This window comes from Erinaceus europaeus, unplaced genomic scaffold, assembly GCF_950295315.1.
Source record: "Erinaceus europaeus unplaced genomic scaffold, mEriEur2.1 scaffold_941, whole genome shotgun sequence".
NCBI lineage: Eukaryota > Metazoa > Chordata > Mammalia > Eulipotyphla > Erinaceidae > Erinaceus > Erinaceus europaeus.
Genome location: NW_026647659.1, coordinates 23574 through 46587, shown reverse-complemented (window position 1 = coordinate 46587; position 23014 = coordinate 23574). Strand labels below are relative to the sequence as shown.

At 45.0% G+C, this 23014-nt stretch overlaps 1 protein-coding gene across 1 annotated transcript in view; it reads right to left on the bottom strand.

The window, feature by feature from the left end:
- Positions 1-4: 4 nt before the first annotated feature.
- LOC103116115 (mucin-16) overlaps positions 5-23014 on the bottom strand; it is a gene marked incomplete at its 3' end in the record, with an annotated part of 46577 nt that continues 23567 nt past the window's right edge. Inside the window, exons 17-26 of the mRNA XM_060184214.1 lie at positions 22571-22743; positions 19667-19702; positions 19391-19447; positions 17025-17149; positions 11416-11483; positions 8530-8702; positions 5691-5726; positions 2699-2829; positions 2454-2521; positions 5-32 (exon numbers count right to left, since the gene is read on the bottom strand). Of these exons, the coding sequence (XP_060040197.1) occupies positions 5-32; positions 2454-2521; positions 2699-2829; positions 5691-5726; positions 8530-8702; positions 11416-11483; positions 17025-17149; positions 19391-19447; positions 19667-19702; positions 22571-22743 (895 nt within the window). The remainder of the gene's footprint in view (positions 33-2453; positions 2522-2698; positions 2830-5690; positions 5727-8529; positions 8703-11415; positions 11484-17024; positions 17150-19390; positions 19448-19666; positions 19703-22570; positions 22744-23014) is intronic.

Below are 23014 nucleotides of genomic sequence, written 5' to 3'. Positions count from 1 at the left end.
CCACTCTGGTGCCTGATTTGTGCTTCTCAGGTCTGGGGAGGGTGGGTGAGAATTAACAGAGCCCCCCAGAGAGGGAGGAAGGGGTTCTGAGATCTTGGTGGGAAGGGGGGGGGGAGGGCTGGACAGGTAAAGAGACAGAAACAAAGAAAAGGCAATAAAAGGTGGGAGTCGGGCGGTAGCACAGCGGGTTAAGCGCACGTGGTGCAAATCACAAGGACTGGCGTGTAAGGATCCCGGTTCAAGCCCCAGCTCCCCACCTTCAGGGGAGTTTCTTCACAAGTGATGAAGCAGGTCTGCAGGTGTCTATCTTCCTTTCCCCCTCTCTGTCTTCCCCTCCTCTCTCCATTTCTCTCTGTCCTATCCAACAACAACGACATCAATAACAACAACAATAAAAAACAAATAAGGACAATAAAAGGGAAAATAAATAAATATAAAACATTTATTAAAATAGGCAATAGAAGGTGAGGGGTCAGACTGCAGGCAATTAATTAAACCCTGACAGTTTAGCTGGATTTATTATTTGTTAATTATCTTTATTTATTTATTGGAGAGAGACAGCCAGAAAGAGAGAGGAAAGGGAAGACAGAGAGGGAGAGAGACAGGGAGACACCTGCAGCCCTGCTTCACCACTCACAAAGCTTTCCTACTGAAAGTGGGGACTGGGGGCTCGAACCCGGGTCTTTGCGCATGGTAACGTGCGCTCAGCCAGATGTGCCACCACCTGACTCCCTGTGATCTTTAAATATTTTATTTATAGAATAGAGACTAAGAGAGATTAAGCAGAAAGGGAGAGATAAAGAAAGAGAAAGAGACACCTGCAGACCTGTTTCACTACCCGTGAAGCTTCCCCCTGTAGGTGGGGACCAGGGACTTGAACCTGGGTCTTAGTGTGTGGTAACGCACACTCAATCAAGTGTGCCATTGTCCCACTCATTTATATTTTTTAATATCTGGTTATTTGAGTTTTTTTTTTTGGTTAATTTATTTCGGATAGAGGCAGAGAGAAACTGAGAGGGAGAAGGAGGAGAGGGAGAGAGGGAGAGACAGAGAGACACCTGCAGCCCTGCTTCATCACTCCTGAAGCTTCCCCCCTGCAGGTGGGGACCAGGGGCTTGAACCCTAGTCCTTGTGCACTGTAATGTGTGTACTCAACCAAGGTGCACCACCACCCAGCCAGAGAAGAATTTTTTTCCCTTTTATTGGGGAGATTAATGGTTTATAGTCAACAGTAAATACAACAGTTGGTATATGTGTGTCCCAGTCTCCAGTTTTCCGCTTAACAATGTAACCTCCCACTATGGTCCTCCACTATCATGTTCCATCAGGACCTGAACTCTCTCCCCCCACCCCAGAGCCCTTTACTTTGGTGCAATGCATCAACTTCAGTTCATGTTCTGCATTTGTGTTTTCCCTTCTGTTCTTATTTCTCAACTTCTGTCTCTGAGTGCGATCAGCCCATCTTCATCCTTCTCTTTCTGGCTGATCTCACTTCCTATGATTCCTTCAAACTCCATCCAAGATGAGGTGAAAACGGTGAATTCACCATTTTTCATAGCTGAGTAGTATTCCATTGTGTATCTAGGCCACAACTTGCTCAGCCACTCATCTGTTGTTGGACATCTGGGTTGCTTCCAGGTTTTAGCTATGACAAATTGTGCTGCCAAGAACATATGTGTACACAGATCTTTTTGGATGGATGTGTTGGGTTCCTTAGGATCTATCCCCAGGAGAGGAATTGCAAGATCATAGGGTAGGTCCATTTCTAGCCTTCTGAGAGTTCTCCAGACTGTTCTCCACAGAGGTCGGACCCATTGACATTCCCACCAGCAGTGCAGGAGGGGTCCTCTGTGCCTACAACCTCTCCAGCATTTGTTGTTGCTATCCTTTCTGATGTATGACAGTTTGAGATGAAGTTTTTTTAAAAAATTTTTTTGTTGTGTTTGAATTTTTTTCATATTTATTTATTTTCCCTTTTTGTTGCCCTTGTTGTTTTTCATTGTTGTTGTAGTTGTTATTGATGTCGTCGTTGCTGGATAGGACAGAGAGAAATGGAGAGAGGACGGGAAGACAGAGGGGGGAGAGAAAGACAGACACCTGCAGACCTGCTTCACCACCTGTGAAGTGACACCCCTGCAGGTGGGGAGCCGGGGGCTCGAACCTGGGTACTTACGCTGGTCCTTGCATGTGCTTAACCCACTGTGCTACCGCCTGACTCCCTCCCCTTTAAAAAATATTTTATTTATTATTGGGCAGAGAGAAATTGAGAGGGGAGGGGGAGGCAGTGAGGGAGACAGAGAGATACCTGCACCCCCACTTTACCACTTGTGAAGCTTTCCCCCTGTAGGTAGGGACCAGGGGCTTGAACTTGGGTCCTTGTGTACTGTAATGTGAGCGCTTAATCAGGTGCACCACCTCCCGCTCCCCTTGAACTCTCTTTCCTAAGGTCTCACCTGAGCTGGGCCAGTCGGCAGCTGGAGTACAGGGGTCCCACACTGGTCCTTTTCAGACAAGATCCGAGCTATACCACAAGGTCAAAGCAGAGTAAGGAGACAGGCTGACTTGCAGGGGTGGGTAGGCTGAGGGGAAGGTCACTCCAGGGGACGGGGCAGGGGTGGGACACAAGGTACCACAGGCAGGCAAGGGTGACTCCCACGGGGCTCCCACTGGAGGGGTGAGGAGCATGGGGGGCTCTTACCAGCTTCCGCAGGACCTTCTCAGTGACATTGAATTTCTGGGATCCCGGAGGCCACATGTCGTCTGTGTATTGGACGTTGGTGATGGTGAAGTTGAGGGTGAAAGGCACCACAGGGGGTTCGGTGGCTGCAGCTAAGGAGATAGGAGGGGAGAAGGAAGAAGAGAGACCTTGAAGAGCGAGGCCTGGGATGGACACACAGAACCCAAGATGGCCCAAGACCCAAGATGGCCGCCTCATTGGAACTCATGAGCAAATAAATGACTTGAGGCCAGTGAAGAGAAGGATGAATATGGGTGGTCTCATTCAAGAAGTGGAACTGAAGAAACCTGTTCCGGTTCCAGTGGGTTCCACCTCAGAGTCAGATCACACCTGTATTCACCCTTTTTTGTGTGTTCAAGGGCCCAGAGTTCTTTGCGTTGACTGGTGCAATGCACCAAACACAGTCCAAGTTTCACTTTTTTTTTTTGGTTCTATAATTAAAATCTTTTTTTTTATTAGGGGGATTTATGGTTTATAGTAAAGACAGTTGTTGGTACATATGTAAAATCTCTCAGTTTTCTGCAAAACTCTCACCCCCCCCAGTCTAGATCCTCTTCCATTACCATGATGCACCAGGGCATGAAAGTCCCTCCACCCGCTCAGAGTTTTTACTTTGGTGCAATTCACCAAACCCAGTCCAAGTTCTGCTTTGTGTTTCCCCTTTCTGTTCTTATTTCTCTTAGTTCTCAACTTCTGTCCACGAGTGAGATCGTTCTCATCTTCATCCTTCTGTTTCTGACTTAACTCACTTCACATGATTCCTCCAAGCTCCATCCAAGATGAGGTAAAGAAGGTGACTTCATCATTCTGACGACCTCACCAATGTGTCCTGGAACCCCATCTCCCCAGAGTCCTGCCCCACTAGGGAAAGATAGAAACAGGCTGGGGGGATGGATCCACCTGCCAACACCCATGTCCAGTGGAGAAGCAATTACAGAAGCCAGACCTCTCACCTTCTGCACCCCATAAAGATCCTTGGGTCCATACTCCCAGAGGGATAAAGAATAGGGAAGCTTCCAGTGGAGGGGATGGGATATGGAACTCTGGTGGTGGGAACTTTGTGGAATTGTACCCCTCTTATCCTACAATCTTGTCAATCATTATGAAATCAGTAATAAAAAAGAAACAAAATATAAACATTGAAAATTCAAAAGAAAAAAAAAAGAGAGAGAGAAAGAGAAAGAATGGATGTAAAAGAATGATTGCTTCCTGAAGTCCCAGAGCTGTCTACACCCAGAGATGAAGCTGGACCACTCTGTGATGATGGGGTGACCACAAAATTTCACCCACTCAGGACAGTGGCCTCTAGCTTTGACCTACCTTGACTCTTTGGCCCTCTATAGACTAGACATACAGAGCTGAGAAGATGTCATGTGTGTGTATGTAGGGGGGGCAGGGTGATGCATGAACCTCAAAGATTACTCAGAGAGACATTAAGTCATGTCTGACAGAGACCCCAAAGGTGTCCAGGGACCTTTGCATCCCTTTGACCTTTTGTTCTGCTTGAGCAATCTGTATAGAACTTTTGTTTATTTATTTTTTTGCCTCCAGGGTTATCGCTAGGGCTAGGTGCCTGTGCTATGAATCTACTGTTCCTGGAGGCCACCCCCCCCCCCACACTTTATTGATTAGGACAGAGAGAAATTGAGAAAAAAAGGGGGAGGGAGAGAGGGAGAGAGGAGGGCGAGTGGTGGTGCGCCTGGTTGAGCGCATGTGTTACAGTGTTCAAGGACACAGGTTCGAGCTCTCAGAACCCACCGGAAGGAGGAAAGTTTTGCAAGCGGTGAAGTAGGGCTTCAGGTGTTTCTCTCTCTCTCTATATATATATATATATATTATATATATATGTATATTTCTTTTTTTTAATTTATTTTCTCTTTTGGTGCCCTTGTTTTTTTTTATTGTTGTAGTTATTATTGTTGTTGTTATTGATGTCGTCGTCATTGTTAGGACAGAGAGAAATGGAGAGAGGAGGGGAAGACAAGAGAGAGGAAGAGAAAGACAGACACCTGCAGACCTGCTTCACTGCCTGTGAAGTGACTTCCCTGCAGGTGGGGAGCTGGGGGCTCAAACTGGGATCCTTACACTGGTCCTTGTGCTTCGCACCACCTGCGCTTAACCCATTGCACTAGCGCCCAACTATAACTCCTTTTCTATATCCCCCTTCCCTCTTGATTTATGGCTGCCTCTATTCAATAAATAAATAAATAAAGATAATAAAAAAACAAGTGGTCCAGGAGGTGGCACAGTCAATAAAAACTCTCAAGCATGAGGTCCTGAGTTCGATCCCCACCGATACATGTGGCAGAGTGATGTGTGGTTCTTTCTCTCTCTCCTCTTATATTTCTCATTAACAAATAAATAAAAAAAGAAAAAAATTAAAAGAAGGAAAGATAGACCTGCTTCACCAGCTATGAAGCGTTTCCCCTGCAAGTGTGGAATCTGGGGTTCGAACCCGGATCCTTGTGCTTCATACTATGTGCACTTAGCTGGGTGCACCACCGCCCGACTCCCTAGATAACTTCACTGAGAACAGAGCCCTCCAGGTGCTGGGTCGGGTACTAAATACACATCAAGTCTAAAAATCACCACATCCTATAGTTAGAATATGCTATCACAAGACGACTTACGTGTGAATCTAGAGAGGGAACCTGGAGCCTCTGAGGTCCCCAGGGAGGACTGGGGAGTCACAGACACTGAAAAGGAAGCGTCAAAAATAAGAACGAGGCAGCCACAAGAGCTTGGAGATGCTGGCGACATCTTTGGGTCCAACTTGAGTCACTGAAGGTGGACTTGGAAGTAAGGGAGAAAGTTCCAAGATCACCTTCCTCTGTGAGCCTCTGGGACTTAGGGAAGATGGCATCAGCTACCCCCTCACACACCCACAAGGCATTCTGAGAGGGGAACGTGGGAGTGTGAATACATTTGTGTCTTACATGGTTAGAGAACTTACCACTGGGGACGGAGGTCCACATTGGTTTGGTGTAACCTGTGGAGAGCAGGTAAAAGTCAGGTGGGAAATCATCAGGGGCCCTAGTTGGGGAGTCCTGAGATTCCCACAGACCTGATGGGCCTAGACCTTGAATAGATCCCTCTTTCATTTGTCACTGGTCATTTCCCTCAGGAACAACGCAATGGGCCCCTATGGGGGCCCCCATAGGACCTTGCCCTCAATGTGGATCAACAACGGTAGAGAATGTTCCATCCTCTGAAGGGAGGTTGGACAATGTACTCTATGCTCCACCTGAGGAAGATGGGTCCTGATATTGGGGCAGCTTAGAATGTTCCTACTCATGACCACAGAATGTGAGCTCAGATCTACAGGGATGCAGAGGTCACATAGGCTCCAAAGCTGAATATGGGCCCCAGGTCAGATCAAATCGATGGGGCTTACAGTCAACAATATTTATACACTTTTCTCATATTTGGGAGCTACTCTCTTCCCTGATCCAGCTTCCTAGCCCTTTTTCCAGCCATGACAGCATCTCCCCAGACAATAACTTGGGTCCACCTGCCTATCAGATGTCAGGATCAGGAAAAAAACTAGCAAAGTCATGGGCCCTTTGGAATATAATTAAAATAGACTTACTAGCTCTTTCCAAAATGGAGACCTCAAATATTCATCTGCAATATTCCAGCTCTTAGGTTCATGATTAAAGAACAATGTGTTTGGATTTATATGTTAACTCTTCTTCCAGCCACAAGGTTCCAGACACTACCATGAGGCCAACCGGACTTCCTTGGGCAGATGACCCCACTAATGTGTCCTGGAGCCCTGCTTCCTCAGAGCCCTGCCCCACTAGGGAAAGAGAGAAGCAGGCTGGGAGTATGGATCGAGCTGCCAACACCCATGTTCAGCGAGGAAACAATTACAGAAGAAGCCAGACCTTCCCTGTTCTGTACCCCATAATGACCTTGGGTCCATACTCGCAGAGGGATAAAGAATAGGAAAGCTATCAGGGGAGGAGATGGGGATTCTGGTGAAGGGAATTGTATGGAGTTGTACCCCTCTTATCCTATGGCTTTGTCAATGTTTTCTTTTTATAAATAAAATAAAATTAGTATTCTAAAAAGAAAGGTGGGGTGTTTAAAAGGCATCTGGGAAGAAGGAATCCTTGATGGAAGAACAGATGGACATCAAGAATTTTTGTCAATGGGCCAGATGGTACACAAGTTACAATGCATGAAGGCGTGGGTTTGAACCCCAAGTCCCTATCTACAGGGGAAAAGTTTTGCGAGTGAAGTCGGGCTGTAGTTGTCTCTCTGTCTCTGTCCTCTCAATCCTCCCTTTCCTTCTCAACTTTTCCCTGTCCTATCAACTAAGTAAGTGAAAATTAAAAATTAAAAAAAAATAATAACAAGGGGCCAGCCAGGTGGTGGCACAGTTGGTTGAGTGCACATGTTACAATGCTTAAGGATGCAGGTTCAAGCCCCTGGTCCCTACCTGCAGAGGGAAAGCTTCATGAGTGGTGAAGAAGTGTCTCTCTCTCCCTCTCTGTCTTCCCTTTCAATTTTTTTCCTTTTCTTTTTTAAGATTTTATTTATTTATGAGAAAGATAGGAGGAGAGAGAGAGAAAGAACCAGACATCACTCTGGTACATGTGCTGCCGGGGATCAAACTCAAGACCTCATGCTTGAGAGTCCAATACTTTATCCATCGCGCCACCCCCCAGACCACCCCTTTCAATTTCTCTCTGTTTTTATCCAATAAATTTATTTATTTATTCCCAGAACACTGCTCAACTCTGGCTTATGGTAATACAGGGGATTGAACCTGGGACTTCAGAGCCTCAGGCACGAGAGTCTCTTTGTAGAATTATGCTGGTCCTTGCGCTTTGCGCCATGTGCACTTAACCCACTGTGCTACCACCTGACTCCCTCTTTGCAGAATTATTACACTACCTACCCTGCTGTTAAATAAATAAATTTCCCTGGCTCCCCACCTGCAGGAAGCCAGACCTTCCACCTTCCACATCCCACAATGATGTTGGGTCCATACTCCCAGAGGGATAAAGAATAGGAAAGCTATCAGGGGAGGGGATGGGATACGGAGTTCTGGTGGTAAGAATTGTGTGGAGTTGTACCTCTCTTATACTGTGTTTTTTGTCAGTGTTTCCTTTTTATAAATAAAAATAATAAAAAAAAAGAACTAGGGAGTCGGGTGGTAGCGCAGTGGGTTAAGCCCACGTGGTGTGAAGAGCAAGGATCAGCCTAAGGATTCCGGTTCGAGCCCCTGGCTCCCCACCTGCAGGGGAGTCGCTTCACAGGCGGTGAAGCAGGTCTGCAGGTGTCTTTCTCTCCCCCTCTCTGTCTTCCCCTCCTCCCTCCATTTCTCTCTGTCTTATCCACCAACAATGGCATCAATATCAACAACAATAATAACTATAACAATAAAACAACAAAGGCAACAAAAGGGAATAAATATTTTAAAAAATGATTAAAAATTTCTTTTTTCTAAAAAAAAGAACTACAGTCACTACCTAAATAATTGGATCAATATTATAAAAAAAAAACTACAGTGTTCCTTCAAGATAGTGGTAAATGTTTCTGATAACCTTTCTCTGAATTTTCACCTGTCTCTCTCTCTCTCTTTCTTTTCTCTCTCTCTCTAATATAGATTCCAGTAGGGATTGGGGAATTCACCAGACAAGGGAGGGAGGGAGGGAGGTAGAGAAAGAGAGAGAGAGAGAAACACGAATGAATGTATCCTCCAGCTAGAGAGGGCTCAGACTCTTCACCATTTAAATCCACCTGGGACACAGCAAGAGGTTACCATCACCCCCGCTACTCACCGTTGACAGACAGGCTGGCCTTGTCCAGGGTGTAGGGCCCCAGCTGGGTAATACCCAGGGTCAGCTGACTCAGCTCCCAATACAGCTGCTTCCTGTCCAGCCCGGGACCGGTGGGCTCAGAGCGGTACATACACACAGCGTCCACTCCAGTGGCTGCCCCACCGTTTTCAGGCCTTGAGAGAGTATGACAGACAGATATTTTTGAGTCCAGACACTCTGCGCCCTTCTAGCCTCGGGCCTCCTCCACCATCATAAACCAGGACCTGAAAACCACCAACAACCCTCCTGCCCACCCACCCCCCCCATCCCAAAGTCCTTTACAGTCCAAGTTCTGCCTTGTGTTTGCCCTTCTGTTCTAATTTCTCAACTTCTGTCTCTGAATGGGATCATCCCATCTTCATCCTTCCCTTTCTGACTTATCTCACTTCCCATGATTCCTTCAAGCCCCATCCAAGATGAGGGGAAGAAGGTGAAGTCACCCTTTTTAATAGCTGAGTAGTATTCCATTGTGTATATAGACCACAACTTGCTCAGCCACTCAGCTGTTATTGGACACTTGGGTTGCTTCTGGGTTTGGGCTGTTACACATTGTGCTGCTATGAACATAGGTCTACACACATATTTTTGGACGGGTGTGTTGGGTCCCTTAGGATATAACCACAGGCATGCAGAAGAATGAAATGGAGCCACCATATTTCACTGAACATAAAAGTAAACTCCAAAGGGATCAAGGACTTGTATGTTAGACCAGACACTATCAAATACTTAGAGGAAAATATTGACAGAAATCTTTTCCATCCAAACTTTAAAAGCATCTTCAGTGAAACAAATCCAATCACAAAGGACTTATCCCCAGGAGAGGAACTGCAGGGTCGTAAGATAGGTCCATTTCTAGTCTTTTTATTTATTTATTGGGATGCATTGGATCGACCTTCTCGTGGTGCATCCCGTGAGTACCCATTCATTGGGGAAACTGACGATCCTTCCTAGCCGACTGAATCCACATGGACCCCAGTCACTTTCAAAGCCAGCAACAAGCAGCTCCTGACAGCTTTCAACCTGACGCTGTTGACTGGCTACGGAAGAAGGGCAAACGCTAGAAGAATTTATTTATTTTCCCTTTTGTTGCCCTTGTTATATTTTTATTGTTGTTGTAGTTATTATTGTTGTTCTTGTTGCCCTTGTTGTAGTTATTATTGTTATTGATGTCGTCATTGTTGGCTAGGACACAGAGAAATGGAGAGAGGAGGGGAAGACAGAGAAGGGGAGAGAAAGACAGACACCTGCAGACCTGCTTCACCGCTTGTGAAGTGACTCCCCTGCAGGTGGGAAGCCGGGGGTTCGAACCGGGATCCTTGTGCTTTACGCCATGTGTGCTTAACCCGCTGCACTACAGCCTGACTCCCACATTTCTAGCCTTTTGAGAGTTCTCCAAACTGCTCTCCACAGGGGTTGGACTAATTTACGCCATGGATCTCCATTCTCTCAAGTGGAGTCAGGAAGATGAAGAGACAGCATTGTCTTGGACTAGCCCCAGAGCTGGGGACAGAGTTACTGAAGCCATGACTCCTTGATGTAGAATTTAAATACTGGACAGGGAGTAGATACCATAATGGTTATACAGAGAAACTCTATGTCTGAGGCTCCAAAGTCCTAGGTTCAGCCCTCTGCAACACCATAAGCCTGAGCTGAGCAGTGTTCCAGTAAAAAAAAAAAAAAGTCTCAATATGGGTCCCAGATCAAATTGATGGGGTTTACAGTTAACAGTGTTTATATACTTTCCCCATATTTGGGAGCTACATGCTTCCCTGATCCAGCTTTCTAGTCCTTTTTCCAACTAGGACACCATTTCCCCAGACAACAATTTGTGTTCACCTGCATATTAGATGTCAGGCTCAGGCAAAAATAAGTAAATTCATGGGTCCTTTGGAAAATACCTAAAATAGACCTACCAGCTTTTTTCTAAAAGAAAACCCCAAATCCTCACCTGTAATATTCTTGCCTTTAAGTCCATGATTAGTCAACAATTTGTTCTGCTTTCTTTCTTAACTATTTTTCAGCCACCAGGTTCCAGATGCTACCATGATGCCAACCAGACGACCCCACCAATATGTCCTGGAGCCTCGTTGCCCCAGAGCCCTGCCTCACTAGGGAAAAAACTAGTATAGTCACGGGCCCTTTACAATATAACTAAAATAGGCCTACTAGCTATCTTCAAAACAGAGATCCCAACTCTTCATCTGCAATATTCTAGCCTTTAGGTTCATGATTAGTCAACAATTTGTTTGGCTTTATATTTTAACTCTTCTTTCAGCCACCAGGTTCCAGATACTACCATGATGCCGCAGCTGACCTCACCAATGTGTCGGAGACGACCTTCCAGAGCTCTGCCCACTAGGACAAGAGAGCAAGGTTGGGGAGTATGGAGGTTGGGTAAGATCCATGTCTGTCAAGCACCCATGTTGAGGCAAATTACAGAAGCCAGACCTTCCACCTTCTGCCACCCCATAATAACTTGGGTTCATACTCCCAGAGGGATAAAGAATAGGAAAGCTATCAGGGGAGGGGATGGAATATGGAATTCTGGTGGTGAGGACTGTGTGGAATTGTACCCCTCTTGTCCTATGGTTCTGTCAATATTTCCATTTTAGAAATATAAATAAAAAAATATAGAGGTAGAATTTATGGACCTGATGATCTTGGGGTTGTGTGATGGGTAGGCTGAGCATTTGAAGTTGATTATCTGCTTTAAATGTACCCTGGAGAGCCAGCCTGTTCACACCTCACTTCTCCTACCTTACCCCCACAAAAGAAAGAAAGAAAGGAAGGAAGGAAAGAAGGAGGGAAGGAAGGAGGGAAGGAGGACGGGTAGGAAGGAGGTCTCACCTGAGTGTAATCAGTCTAAAGCCTCTGTAGCGTGGACCAATGCTGCTACTGGTGAACAAAGTCTTGAGCTGGGGAGGAAGGAACAAAAAATCAATAAATGGAAAAGGCGCACCTGTTTCATTGCACACACATTACAGCTACAGTGTGCAAGGACCTGAGTTCAAGCCCTTGACCCCACCTGCAGGGGGGCGGCTTCACACGTGGTGAAGCAGGGTTGTAGGTGTCTATTTCTCCTTCTCTACTTTCCTGTCCCTTTTCAATTTCTGTCTCTATTCAATAATTAATAAATGAAATATACATACAGTTAACTTATTTGTATCTATTTATTAGTGGATAGAGACAGAGAGAAATTGAGAGGGGAGGAAGAGAAAGAGAGGGCGAGAGACAGATACCTGCAGCCCTGCTTCATCACTTGTGCCTCCCCCCAATGAAGGCGAGGACCAGGGGCTTGAACCTTGGTCCTTGTGTACTGTAAGGTATGTGCTCAACCAGGTGCACCACCACCTGGCCCCTAAATTAAAAAAATATATTTTTAAGAATAAATGTGGAGTCGGGCGGTAGTGCAGCAGGTTAAGTGCACGTGGCGTGAAGCACAAGGAATGGTGTAAAGATCCCGGTTCAAGACCCTGGCTCCCCACCTGCAGGGGAGTCGCTTCACAGGTAGTGAAGCAGGTCTGCAGGTGTCTATCTTTCTCTCCCATTCTCTGCCTTCCCTTCCTCTCTCCATTTCTCTCTGTCCTATCCAAAAATGACGACATCAGTAACAACAACAATAACTACAACAATAAAAAACAAACAAGGGCAACAAAAGGGAAAATAAAAAAAGAATAAATGTAACAAAGTTAATTGGGAGCTTGAGTTACTTTGAAAACCACATGGTTAAGATTTACTGTATCGGGAGTCGGGCTGTAGTGCAGTGGGTTAAGCGTAGGTGGCGCAAAGTACAAGGACTGGCATAAGGATCCCGGTTCGAACCCCGGCTCCCCACCTGCAGGGGAATCGCTTCACAGGCGGTGAAGCAGGTCTGCAGGTGTCTGTCTTTCTCTCCTCCTCTCTGTCTTCCCCTCCTCTCTCCATTTCTCTCTGTCCTATCCAACAACGACGACAACAACAATAATAACTACAACAATAAAACAACAAGGGCAACAAAAGGGAATAAATAAATAAAATAAAATATTAAAAAAAATGAAGAAGCTTCATAAAAAAAAGATTTACTGTATCATACAAGACCTCACCATGATTTATCATTTAATGCTATTTACAAATAACTGTATCTTAGATACTGACAGGACCAGTTATGTTTCTTTGTCTTTATTTTTTAATATTTATTTATTTGCTTTTGTTGCCCTTGTTATTATAGTTATTGATGTCATCGTTGTTGGATAGGACAGAGAGAAACAGAGAAGGGAGGGAAAGGCAGAGAGGGGGAGAGAAAGACAGACACCTGCAGACCTGCTTCACTGCCTGTGAAGCGACTCCCCTGCAGGTGGGGAGTCGGGGGCTCGAACTGGGATTCTTATGCAGGTCCTTGCACTTTGTGCCATGTGTGCTTAACCCTCTGTGCTACCGCCGGACCCCCTATGACTAGTTGCTTCTGATCTACCTGGTCTAAGAGTATAGGTTATTTAGAATTTCTTTAAAAAGTTACTATCAGACGACCTCACCAATGTGTCTTGGATCTCCACCCCACAGAGCCCTACCCCACTAGGGAAAGATAGAAACAGGCTGGGGGTATGGATCCACCTGCCAACACCCATGTCCAGAGGAGAAGCAATTACAGAAGCCAGAACTCCCACCTTTGGCAATCTAGAAAGATATGTGGTCCATACTCCCAAAGGGAGAAAGAATAGAGAAGCTTCCAATGGAGGGGATGGGACACGGAACTCTGGTGGTGGGGACTGTGTGGAATTGTACCCCTGTCATCTTAAAATCTTGTTTGTCATTATTAAATCACCGGGAGTCGGGTGGTAGTGCAGCGGGTTAATCGCACATGGTGCAAAGCACAAGGACCGGTACAAGGACTGGCGTAAGGATCCGGGTTCGAGCCCCCAGTTCCCCACCTGCAGGGGAGTCGCTTCACAAGCGGTGAAGCAGGTCTGCAGGTGTCTATCTTTCTCTCCCCCTCTCTGTCTTCCCCTCCTCTCTCCATTTCTCTCTGTCCTATCCAACAACAACAACAACAGCTGTGACAACAATAACAACTACAACAAGGGCAAAAATATCCTCCAGGAGGGTGGGAAATATCAAAATGGGAAAAATATCCTCCAGGAGCAAATGGAAAAATATCCTACAAAATGGGGAAAATATTCTCCAGGAGCAGTGAATTCATAGTGCAGGCACCAAGCCCCAGCGATAACCCTGGAGGCAAAAAAAAAAAAAAAAAGACTCTCCTTCCTGAGGCTCTGAGGCTCCTGATTCAATCCTCAGCACCCTCAGCACTACCATCAGCCAGAGGTGTGCAGCACTCTGGTAATAATAATAATAATAATAAATAATAATAATAATCCTTTCACACATCAAGTTGCAGACACTACTATGATTCCATCCTGACTTCTTTGGGCAGATGACTGCATCAATGTGTCCTGGAGCCCCACTTCCCCAGAGCCCTGTCCCACTAGGGAAAGACAGAAACAGGCTGGGGATAATGGTCCACCTGTCAACACCACCTGTCAACACCCATGTCCAGTGGAGAAGCAATTACAGAAGCCAGACCTTCTACCTTCTACACCCCATAAATAATTTTGGTCCATCCTCCCAGAGGGGGAGAAATATTAGGGGAAGATGACCAGAGGGCTCTTAAGTCCAATTCCATCAGGACCTGGAGAGAGAAGAGGAAGGGAAAAAAAAAAAGAACAACTTTGGGAAATAGTAATAGGTGTAGGTATGACTTAGAAAGGAAGAGAAGATGGGACCATAGAAAAAAGTGGGCAAGGGAGTTGGGCGGTAGCACAGCAGGTTAAGTGCACGTGGCACAAAGTGGACTTTGCAAAAAGGACTGGTGTAAGGATCCCAGTTCGAGCCCCCGGCTCCCCACCTGCAGGTGGGTCGCTTCACAGGTGATGAAGCAGGTCTGCAGGTGTCTATCTTTCTTTCCCCCTCTCTGTCTTCTCCACCTCTCTCTATTCCTCTCTGTCCTATCTAACAATGACTATGACAATAATAACAATAAAAAAACAACAAGGAAGGGAGTTGGGCAGTGGCGCAGTTGGTTAAGCGCATGTGGCTCAAAGCACAAGGACCGGCATAAGGATCCCAGTTCAAGCCCCCAGCTCCCTACCTGCAAGAGAGTTGCTTCACAGGCAGTGAAGCAGGTCTGCAGGTGTCTATCTTTCTCTCCTCTGCTCTGTCTTCCCCTCCTCTCTCCATTTCTCTCTGTCCTATCCAACAACAATGACATCAATGACCACAACAAGGGCAGCAAAAGGGAAAATAAATATTTTTTAAAAAAGGGCAACAAAAGGGAATAAATATTTTTTAAAAAGAGAAGCAAACCAATATTTAAAAAAAGTGGGCAGAAATATAGACAGATCATGATAGAAATAATATTCTCCCCATATCTATGACCTTGGGAGAAAGACTGCAGTTTCTAATGGAGGGAATGGGGACACAGAATTCTGGTGGTAGGAACGGTGTGGAATAATTATACTCTGTTATCTGGTAATTTTGTAAATTAGCATTAAGTCACTAATCAAAAGAAGTTTAAAAATAGTAATAATCCCACTTATGTAAAGAAATTTTACAAATCAATCTGACAACGGCAGTGCCAGAAGACAGCATAATGGTTATGCAAAAATAAATACTTTCCTGACTGAGGCTCTCAGGTCCCAGGTTCAGTCCTCAGCATCAGCATCAGTCATGGCTGTGCAGGGCTCTGGTGTGTCTAATGGTCTGTCTACTCTCATTAACATAAAAATACTTTTAAACATTTACTATTAAAATCTTATGAAAAGGGAGTGGGGCAGTAGTGCAGCGGGTTAAGGGAAAATGGTGCAAAAGCGCAAGGACTGGCAGAAGGATCCCAGTTCGGGCCCCCCGATTCCCTACCTGCAGGGGAGTCGCTTCACAAGCGGTGAAGCAGGTCTGCAGGTGTCTATCTTTCTCTCCCTCTCTCTCTGTCTTCCCCTCCTCTCCCATTTCTCTCTGTCCTATCCAATAACAATGACATGAATAACAACAACAATAGTAACTACAACAATAACAAAAAGAAGACAACAAGGGCAACAAAAGGGAAAACAAATAAATAAATAAATAAAAATTAAAAAAAAAATCTTATGAAAAAAGAGACAATGACATTTGCAAGGAAAGCCAGAGCACCATTTCTGGACACATGTGCTGGGTATCAAACTGTGTTCTACCAACCAATTGAATTCCTTCCCTGACACCAAAACATTCTTAACTCTATGACTATTTAATTTGATTTAATTTAATTTAGATAGGACAGAGAGAAACTGAGAGATGAGGGGAGATAGAGAGGCAGAGAGAAAGACAGATATCTGCAGACCTGCTTCATTGCTTGCAGGTGGGGGGATGGGGGCTTGAACCCTGGTCTTTGAGCTAGTGCTTGCACACAGTACTATGTGACCATAACCAGGTGCACCACCACCTGACCCCCACGAAATAAATATCTATTTACAAAATAAATGAAGGGGACCAAATGGTGCACTTGGTTAAGTGCTCAAATTATAATGCGCAAAGACTCAGGTTGAAGCCTCTGGTCTCCACCTGCAGGGGGAATCCTTCATGAGTGGTGAAGCAGGGCTGCAGGTGTCTCTTTCCCTTTCTATCTCTCCCTTCTCAAATTTTTTCTGCCTCTACCCAATAATAAATAAAAGATTTAAAAATGTTTTCTTGAATAAATGAATAAAATCTTTTAAAAAAAGAGTCTTTAGGCTCATGACAAATCAACAGTTATTTTCTGCATTATATCTTAACTCTCTTTTAGCCACCAGCTTCCAGATGCTACCATGATGCCAACCCAACTTCTTTGGGCAGACGACCCCTCCAATGTGTCCTGGAACTTCCTCAGAGCCCTGCCCCACTAGAGAAAGAGAGAGTCAGGCTGGGAGTATGGATCCACGTGCCAATGTCCATGTTCAGTGGGGAAGCAATTACAGAAGCCAGACCTTCCCTGTTTTGTACCCCATAATGACCCTGGGTCCATACTTCCAGAGGGATAAAGAATAGGAAAGCTATCAGGGGGAGGGGATGGGATACGGTGTTCTGGTGGTGGATATTGTATGGAAACGTAACCCTCTTATCCCATAGTCATGTCAATATTTCCATTTTATAAATAAAAGAAAATAATGATAAAAATAAATGTGTTCAACATGTGACTGACAGTGATCAATCAAGTGATTAATAATGACTCACAATTAGTAATTTTATAAGTTTATGTTGCATGTTAAAATGTAGAATATAAATATGTCAAACACCTGTTACTTAATGTGCTATTTGTTATAGGTGAATAATATAAGTATACTTATAAAATACAAACATGATCATTCTGTGGGTTGTAAAAAAAGAGAGAGAAAGAGAGAGGGGGAGGGAGAGAGAGAGAGAGAGCATGGTTAGGATGGTGGGGAAAAAGGGGAGAGACAGGGCACTCTCACCAGGTGTTGTAGCACTGTCTCTGTGGTGTTGAACTTGGCAGAGTCTGGCTGCATGTCCTCCTCAAAGTGCAGGTTAGTGATGGTGAAGTTCAGGGTGAAGGATGTCAGCTCCTCAGGGCCAGGGGCTACGGAGTTAATGTACAGAAAGCAAAAGGATCAACAGTCATCTACTGAGACAGGCAGAAGGGTGCTCCCTGCCCTTGAAAAAATATATATTATCTTTCTTTATTGACTGAATAGATACACAAGCAGAAATCGAGAGAGAGAAGGAGGAGAAAGGGAGAGAGAAAGAGACAGAGAGACAGCTGCAGCCCTGCTTCACCACTCGCAATAAGATTTCCCCTTCTAGGTGGGGACTGGGGATTTGAATCTGGGTACTTGTACATTATAACGTGTGTGCTCAATCAGGTGTGCCCCCAGACAAATACATTTCATCAATGAATTAATTTGCACTGGGGGAGGGTTTCATGGTTTACAGTAAAAGCCATTGTTGATGTATGAATAACATTTCTCAGTTTCCTATCAAACACTCTCAACCCCAGCCTAGGTCCTCCTCCACCATCGTGCACCAGAACTTGAACACTCCCTCCTGTATCCACAGAGTCCTTTACTTTGTTACGGTACACCAAACCCAGTCCACATTCTGTTCTCTGTTTCCCCTTTCTGTTCTTTTTTCTCAACTTCTGTCTGTGAGTGAGATCACTCCATACTCATCCTTTTCTTTCTGGCTGATCTCACTTCCCCTGATTCCTTCAAGCTCCATCCAAGATGAGGTGAAAAGATGAGGTGAAGAAGGTGAATTCACCATTTTTAATAGCTGAGTAGTATTCCATTGTGTCTCTATAGACCACAACTTGCTCAGCCACTCATCTGTTGTCGGACACCTGGGTTGCTTCCAGGTTTTGGCTGTTACACATTGTGCTGCTATGAACATAGGTCTACACAAAATTTTTTTGAATGGATGTGTTTGACTCCTTAGGACAGTAATTTATTATTTGTTGGATAGAGACAGAGAGGGATGATGGAGACAGAAAGGGGGAGAGAGATACACATGTACCTGCAGCCCTCCATCACTCATGAAGCTTCCCCCTGCAGGTGGGGACTGGGGGCTTGAACTAGATTCTTGTGCTTTGTACAACATATGTGTTCAACCAGGTGTGTTACTGCCTGGTCCCTAGAAGGCTTCTTGTTTCAACATTTCTGCTAGTTTTGATGAGGCTTACCACAAGAAGATAGAGAAAAAGACTGGAAAAATATTTATTATATAGAAACTGGGCAGTGGCACACCTGGTAGATAGTACATATTATAGTGCACAAGGACCCAAGTTCAAATCCCTGGTTCTCAATGTAGGAAAAAAGCTTTACAAGAGGTGGAGTAGTGTTGATGGTGTTTTTCTTTCTCTTTCTCTCTCTTGTTCTGTCTTTCCCTTACCCCTTTCCATCTCAATGTCTCTCTGTCTCTATCTGAAATATATAAAACAATAAACCCTTAGAAAATATTATGGGTCCCAGATCAAATCGATAGGGTTTACAGTCAACAATATTTAGACACCTTTCCCATATTTGGGACCTACAGTCTTCCCTGATCCAGCTTTCCAGCCCTTTTTCCAACCATGACATCATCTCCCCAGATAAAAACTTGGGCCCACCTGCGTATCAGAGGTCAGGCTCAGGAAAAAAACTAATATAGTCATGGGCTCTTTGGAATATAACTGAAATAGGCCTACTAGCTGTCTACAAAATGGAGACCCCCTAACTCTTTATCTGCATGATTCCAGCCTTTAGGTTCATGATTAGTCAAAAGTCATGATTTAGGTTCATGATTAGTCAAAAAATTGTTTGGCTTTATATGTTAACTCTTTTTCAGCCACCAGGTTCCAGATGCTACCATGATGCCAACTAGACTTCCTTGGGCAGACAACCCTAACAATGTGGCCTGGAGCCCCGCTAGGGAAAGAGAGAGACAGGCTGGGAGTATGGATCCACCTGCCAACATCCATGTTCATCAGGGAAGCAATTACAGAAGCCAGACCTTCCACCTTCTGCATCCCACAATGACCTTGGGTCCATACTCCCAGAGGGATAAAGGATAGGAAAGCTATCAGGGGAGAGGATGGGATATGGAGTTGTGGTGGTGCGAATTGTGTGGAATTGTACCCCTCTCATCCTATGGTCTTGTCAGTGTTTCCATTTTAGAAATAAAAATTAAAAAAAAGAAAAACAAAGAAATCCCTCGAAACCTGAGTCAGTCCTGTCGGACCCATCAGCCACAGGTTGTGAGAAATATCTAGTCTCCCCTCAGTGATGTCCCATGGTTGGAACCCTCAGGAGCCAGTAGGACCATCTTCTGAGGAAATAATCCTCACCTGAGGAACTGGAGAGAGGGGTAGGCACTGATGGGAAAATTGTGGACACCGTGGCACCTGAGGAGATAAAAGCAAGAGTCTGGACCTCTTAAACACAACAGGAAGAACAAGAACACCATTGAGAGTTTCCTCTGGGGGGGTGGGTTGGTGGGGTGTCATTTCTGGTTTTCCTCCAGGCTCAGGGTGAGGAGAGAAGGCATGGACTCTTGCCTCTTTCATCCTTACAGACAAGACTTACAGAGAGGGTGGAGACGCCGGAGGCCTCAGAATACTCACTTCTAGGGGTGGTGCTCTTGATCTGGTAGGAGTAACCTGCAGAGGAGAAAGAAGAAAGAGTTAGGCATGGGAGTGAAGAGGGGAGAGAAACTGAGATGGACTTTCTCTCTGTCTTATCCAATTAAAAAAAAAAAAAAAAAAGGTCACCAGGAATAGTGGATTCAAAGTGCTGACATCGAGCCCCAGTGATAACCCTGGAGGCAAACAGACAAAGAAAGCTTCTCTGATGATGAACCACACACACAAAGATGAGGAGAAGGATGACTGCTGGAGGGCCTTACTTACAAATGGAACGTAAGATATAAGGATGGAGAGGAAAAACACAAGGTGAAAGTCGGACAGGGTGTGGTGGATTGCAAAGGACTCTGGGGAAGGAGGGGGAGGAAGTGGGTGGGGAGTTCTTGGGTTGTGGTGCGTGATGGTGGAAACAGACTGCATGGGGGGGAGGTAAGAGTGTTTTGTAGACATCTATGATGGCAGATATGAAACTACGTGCCAATATGCAATAGCCAAAACCCGAAAGCAACCCAGGTGTCCAACCACAGATGAGTGGCTGAGCAAGTTGTGGTCTATATACACAATGGAATACTACTCAGCTACTAAAAATGGTGACTTCACTGTTTTCAGGCTATCTTGGATGGAGCTTGAAGAAATCATGTGAAGTGAAATAAGGCAGAGACAGAAGGATGAATATGGGATGATCTCATTCACAGGCAGAAGTTGAAAAGCAAGATCAGAAGAGAAAACACATGTAGAACCTGAGCTAGAGCTGGTATACTGGACCAATGTAAAAGACTCTGGGAATAGTGGGAATGGCGTTTATGTATACTTCTAGTAAAATATAGTCATATAAATCACTAGTTAATTAATATGAGAGGGGAAAATTAATTGTATGTCTCAAAGTTTTTAAAACACAGACTGAGTCTTTTTAATATATAGGCTGTGTATCTGATATGCAGACTCTCTCAAAAGCCTAGACCAAGTAGATCAGAAACAACCAGTGGCACCACTATATAAGATACTGGGTACTATCCAGCAAACCCTAACAAAAGGACTTTTCAAAGTTAACCCAATTACCAAATAATGTGATGATAACATTAACTATTCATTGTCTTTTTGAAGCCTAAGACAGCAGGAACCTCACATCTCCACTAGAGAGCCTCTACTTCCCCTAGTCCTGGAACCCTTGGATAGGGCCCACTTTCCTGTATGCCTCTCCCAATCCATATCAAATAATATTGCATCTGCCGATCGCAACCTAATCAACGCAACGATTGCCACCTCAGCATGCTTCAGCTCAGACTGTGTCCAGAGACTACAGGTGTGGAATGACAACCCTTCAGCTTCATTACTCGGGTGAGACTTTTCCTTTCATGCTATTCTCTAATTCCATCCCAGGTGGTTCACTTTCTAACAAAGTCCCAAAACCTAGATATAGACCAGGTTCTGTGAGAGAGAGCATATGTTCACATGTATCCATAAACTAGTGCAAAATATATACCTGAAAGCAGAGTACACTAGAGTTTGCAGTGAGTATCCCCCCCCCCCCAACACTTCCTCTCCACTATTCCAACCTTTGGGTCCATGATTGCTCAACAATTTGTTTGGCTTTGTATGTTAACTCTCTTTTCAGCCACCAGGTTCCAGATGCCATCAGGATGCCGGCCAGGCTTCCCTGGACTGAAGACCCCACCAATGTGTCCTGGAGCTCTGCTTCCCCAGAGACCCACCCTACTAGGGAAAGAGAGAGGCAGACTGGGAGTATGGACCAACCAGTCAACGCCCATGTTCAGCGGGGAAGCAATTACAGAAGCCAGACCTTCCACCTTCTGCAACCCACAATGACCCTGGGTCCATGCTCCCAGAGGGATAGAGAATGGGAAAGCTATCAGGGGAGGGGATGGGATATGGATATTGGGTGGTGGGAATTGTGTGGAGTTGTACCCCTTCCTACCTTATGGTTTCGTTAATTTTTCCTTTCTTAAATAAAAAATAAATAATAATAAAAAAAAGACTCTGGAGTGGAGGGGGAGGGGAGTACAGGTCCAAAAAGGATGACAGGGGACCTAGTGGGGGTTGTATTGTTCTGTGGAAAACTGAGAAATGTTATGCATGTGCAAACAATTGTATTTACTGTTGAATGTAAAACATTAATCCACCAATAAAGAAATAATAATAATAAAAAAGAAACTACGTGCTATCAACTGCACTGTAATCCATGAGCCCAATAATAAAGTTTAAAAAAAATCAAGTTGTTGTTCAATCCACATTATCTAGCTTTTTAGCAACACATCTTGCTTTCCAATGTGGCGTGAAAACAAAATAATGAGACAAAACAAAAAACAAGGACAGTCCCCCAAGGATGACATAGAAGCTGTTCTGGTCCACAAAGTAGGAGCCCAGCTGGCTGACCCAGCAGAGGTAAAGAAAGGAAGAATTTGGAGGTGGAGGAGAGGAGAGACATGGGTGAAGGAAGAGAAAAGCACAAGGTCTTTGGTGATCTTCTTCTTCTTCTAGCGTTTGCCCTTCTTCCGTAGCCAGTCAACAGCGTCAGGTTGAAAGCTGTCAGGAGCTGCTTGTTGCTGGCTTTGAAAGTGACTGGGATCCATGTGGATTCAGTCGGCTAGGAAGGATGGTCAGTTTCCCCAATGAATGGGGACTCACGGGATGCACCACGGGAAGGTCGATCCAAAAGCAAATAAGCAAACAAAATGGCCACCTCTCACCACTGACGTAAAGACTGTTCTGGTCAAGGGTATAGGGGCTCAGCTTGGAGACTCAGCAGAGGTGAAGGAAGAAAGACTGAGGAAGTGGATGGGAGAAGGGAAAGGAAGAAGGAAGAGGGAGAGCGAAAGAGCTTCTGTGATAATGAAACAAATAAACACACAAAATGGTGGCCCTCACCGTTGACATAGAGACTGTTCTGGTCGAGGGTGTAGGGGCCCAGCTGGCTGATACCCTTGGTCAGCCAGATTAGATCCCAGTACAGCTTCTCCCTGTCCAACTGGGGTCTCTTGGGGTCAGGGAGGTAGGTGCAGATGGCATCCACTCCAGTGGCTTCCATGTCTTTCTCAGGCCTAAGGGAAAAAAAAAAAAAGAGAAATGATTCAGATAGTCCCAGGGTAAGTGATCTGAGCACAGTGCAAAGAACAAGTTTGTTCCTGTGCCATTTCATTTCCAAGACAGACAAGAGAAATCCAGTGGCTTCCATGTCTTTCTCAGGCCTGAGGGGAAAAAAAAAGAGAGAGAGAGAAATAATTCAGATAGTTCCAGGGTAAGAGATCTGAGCACAGTGCAAAGAACAAGTTTGTTCCTGTACCATTTCATCTCCAAGACAGACAAGAGAAA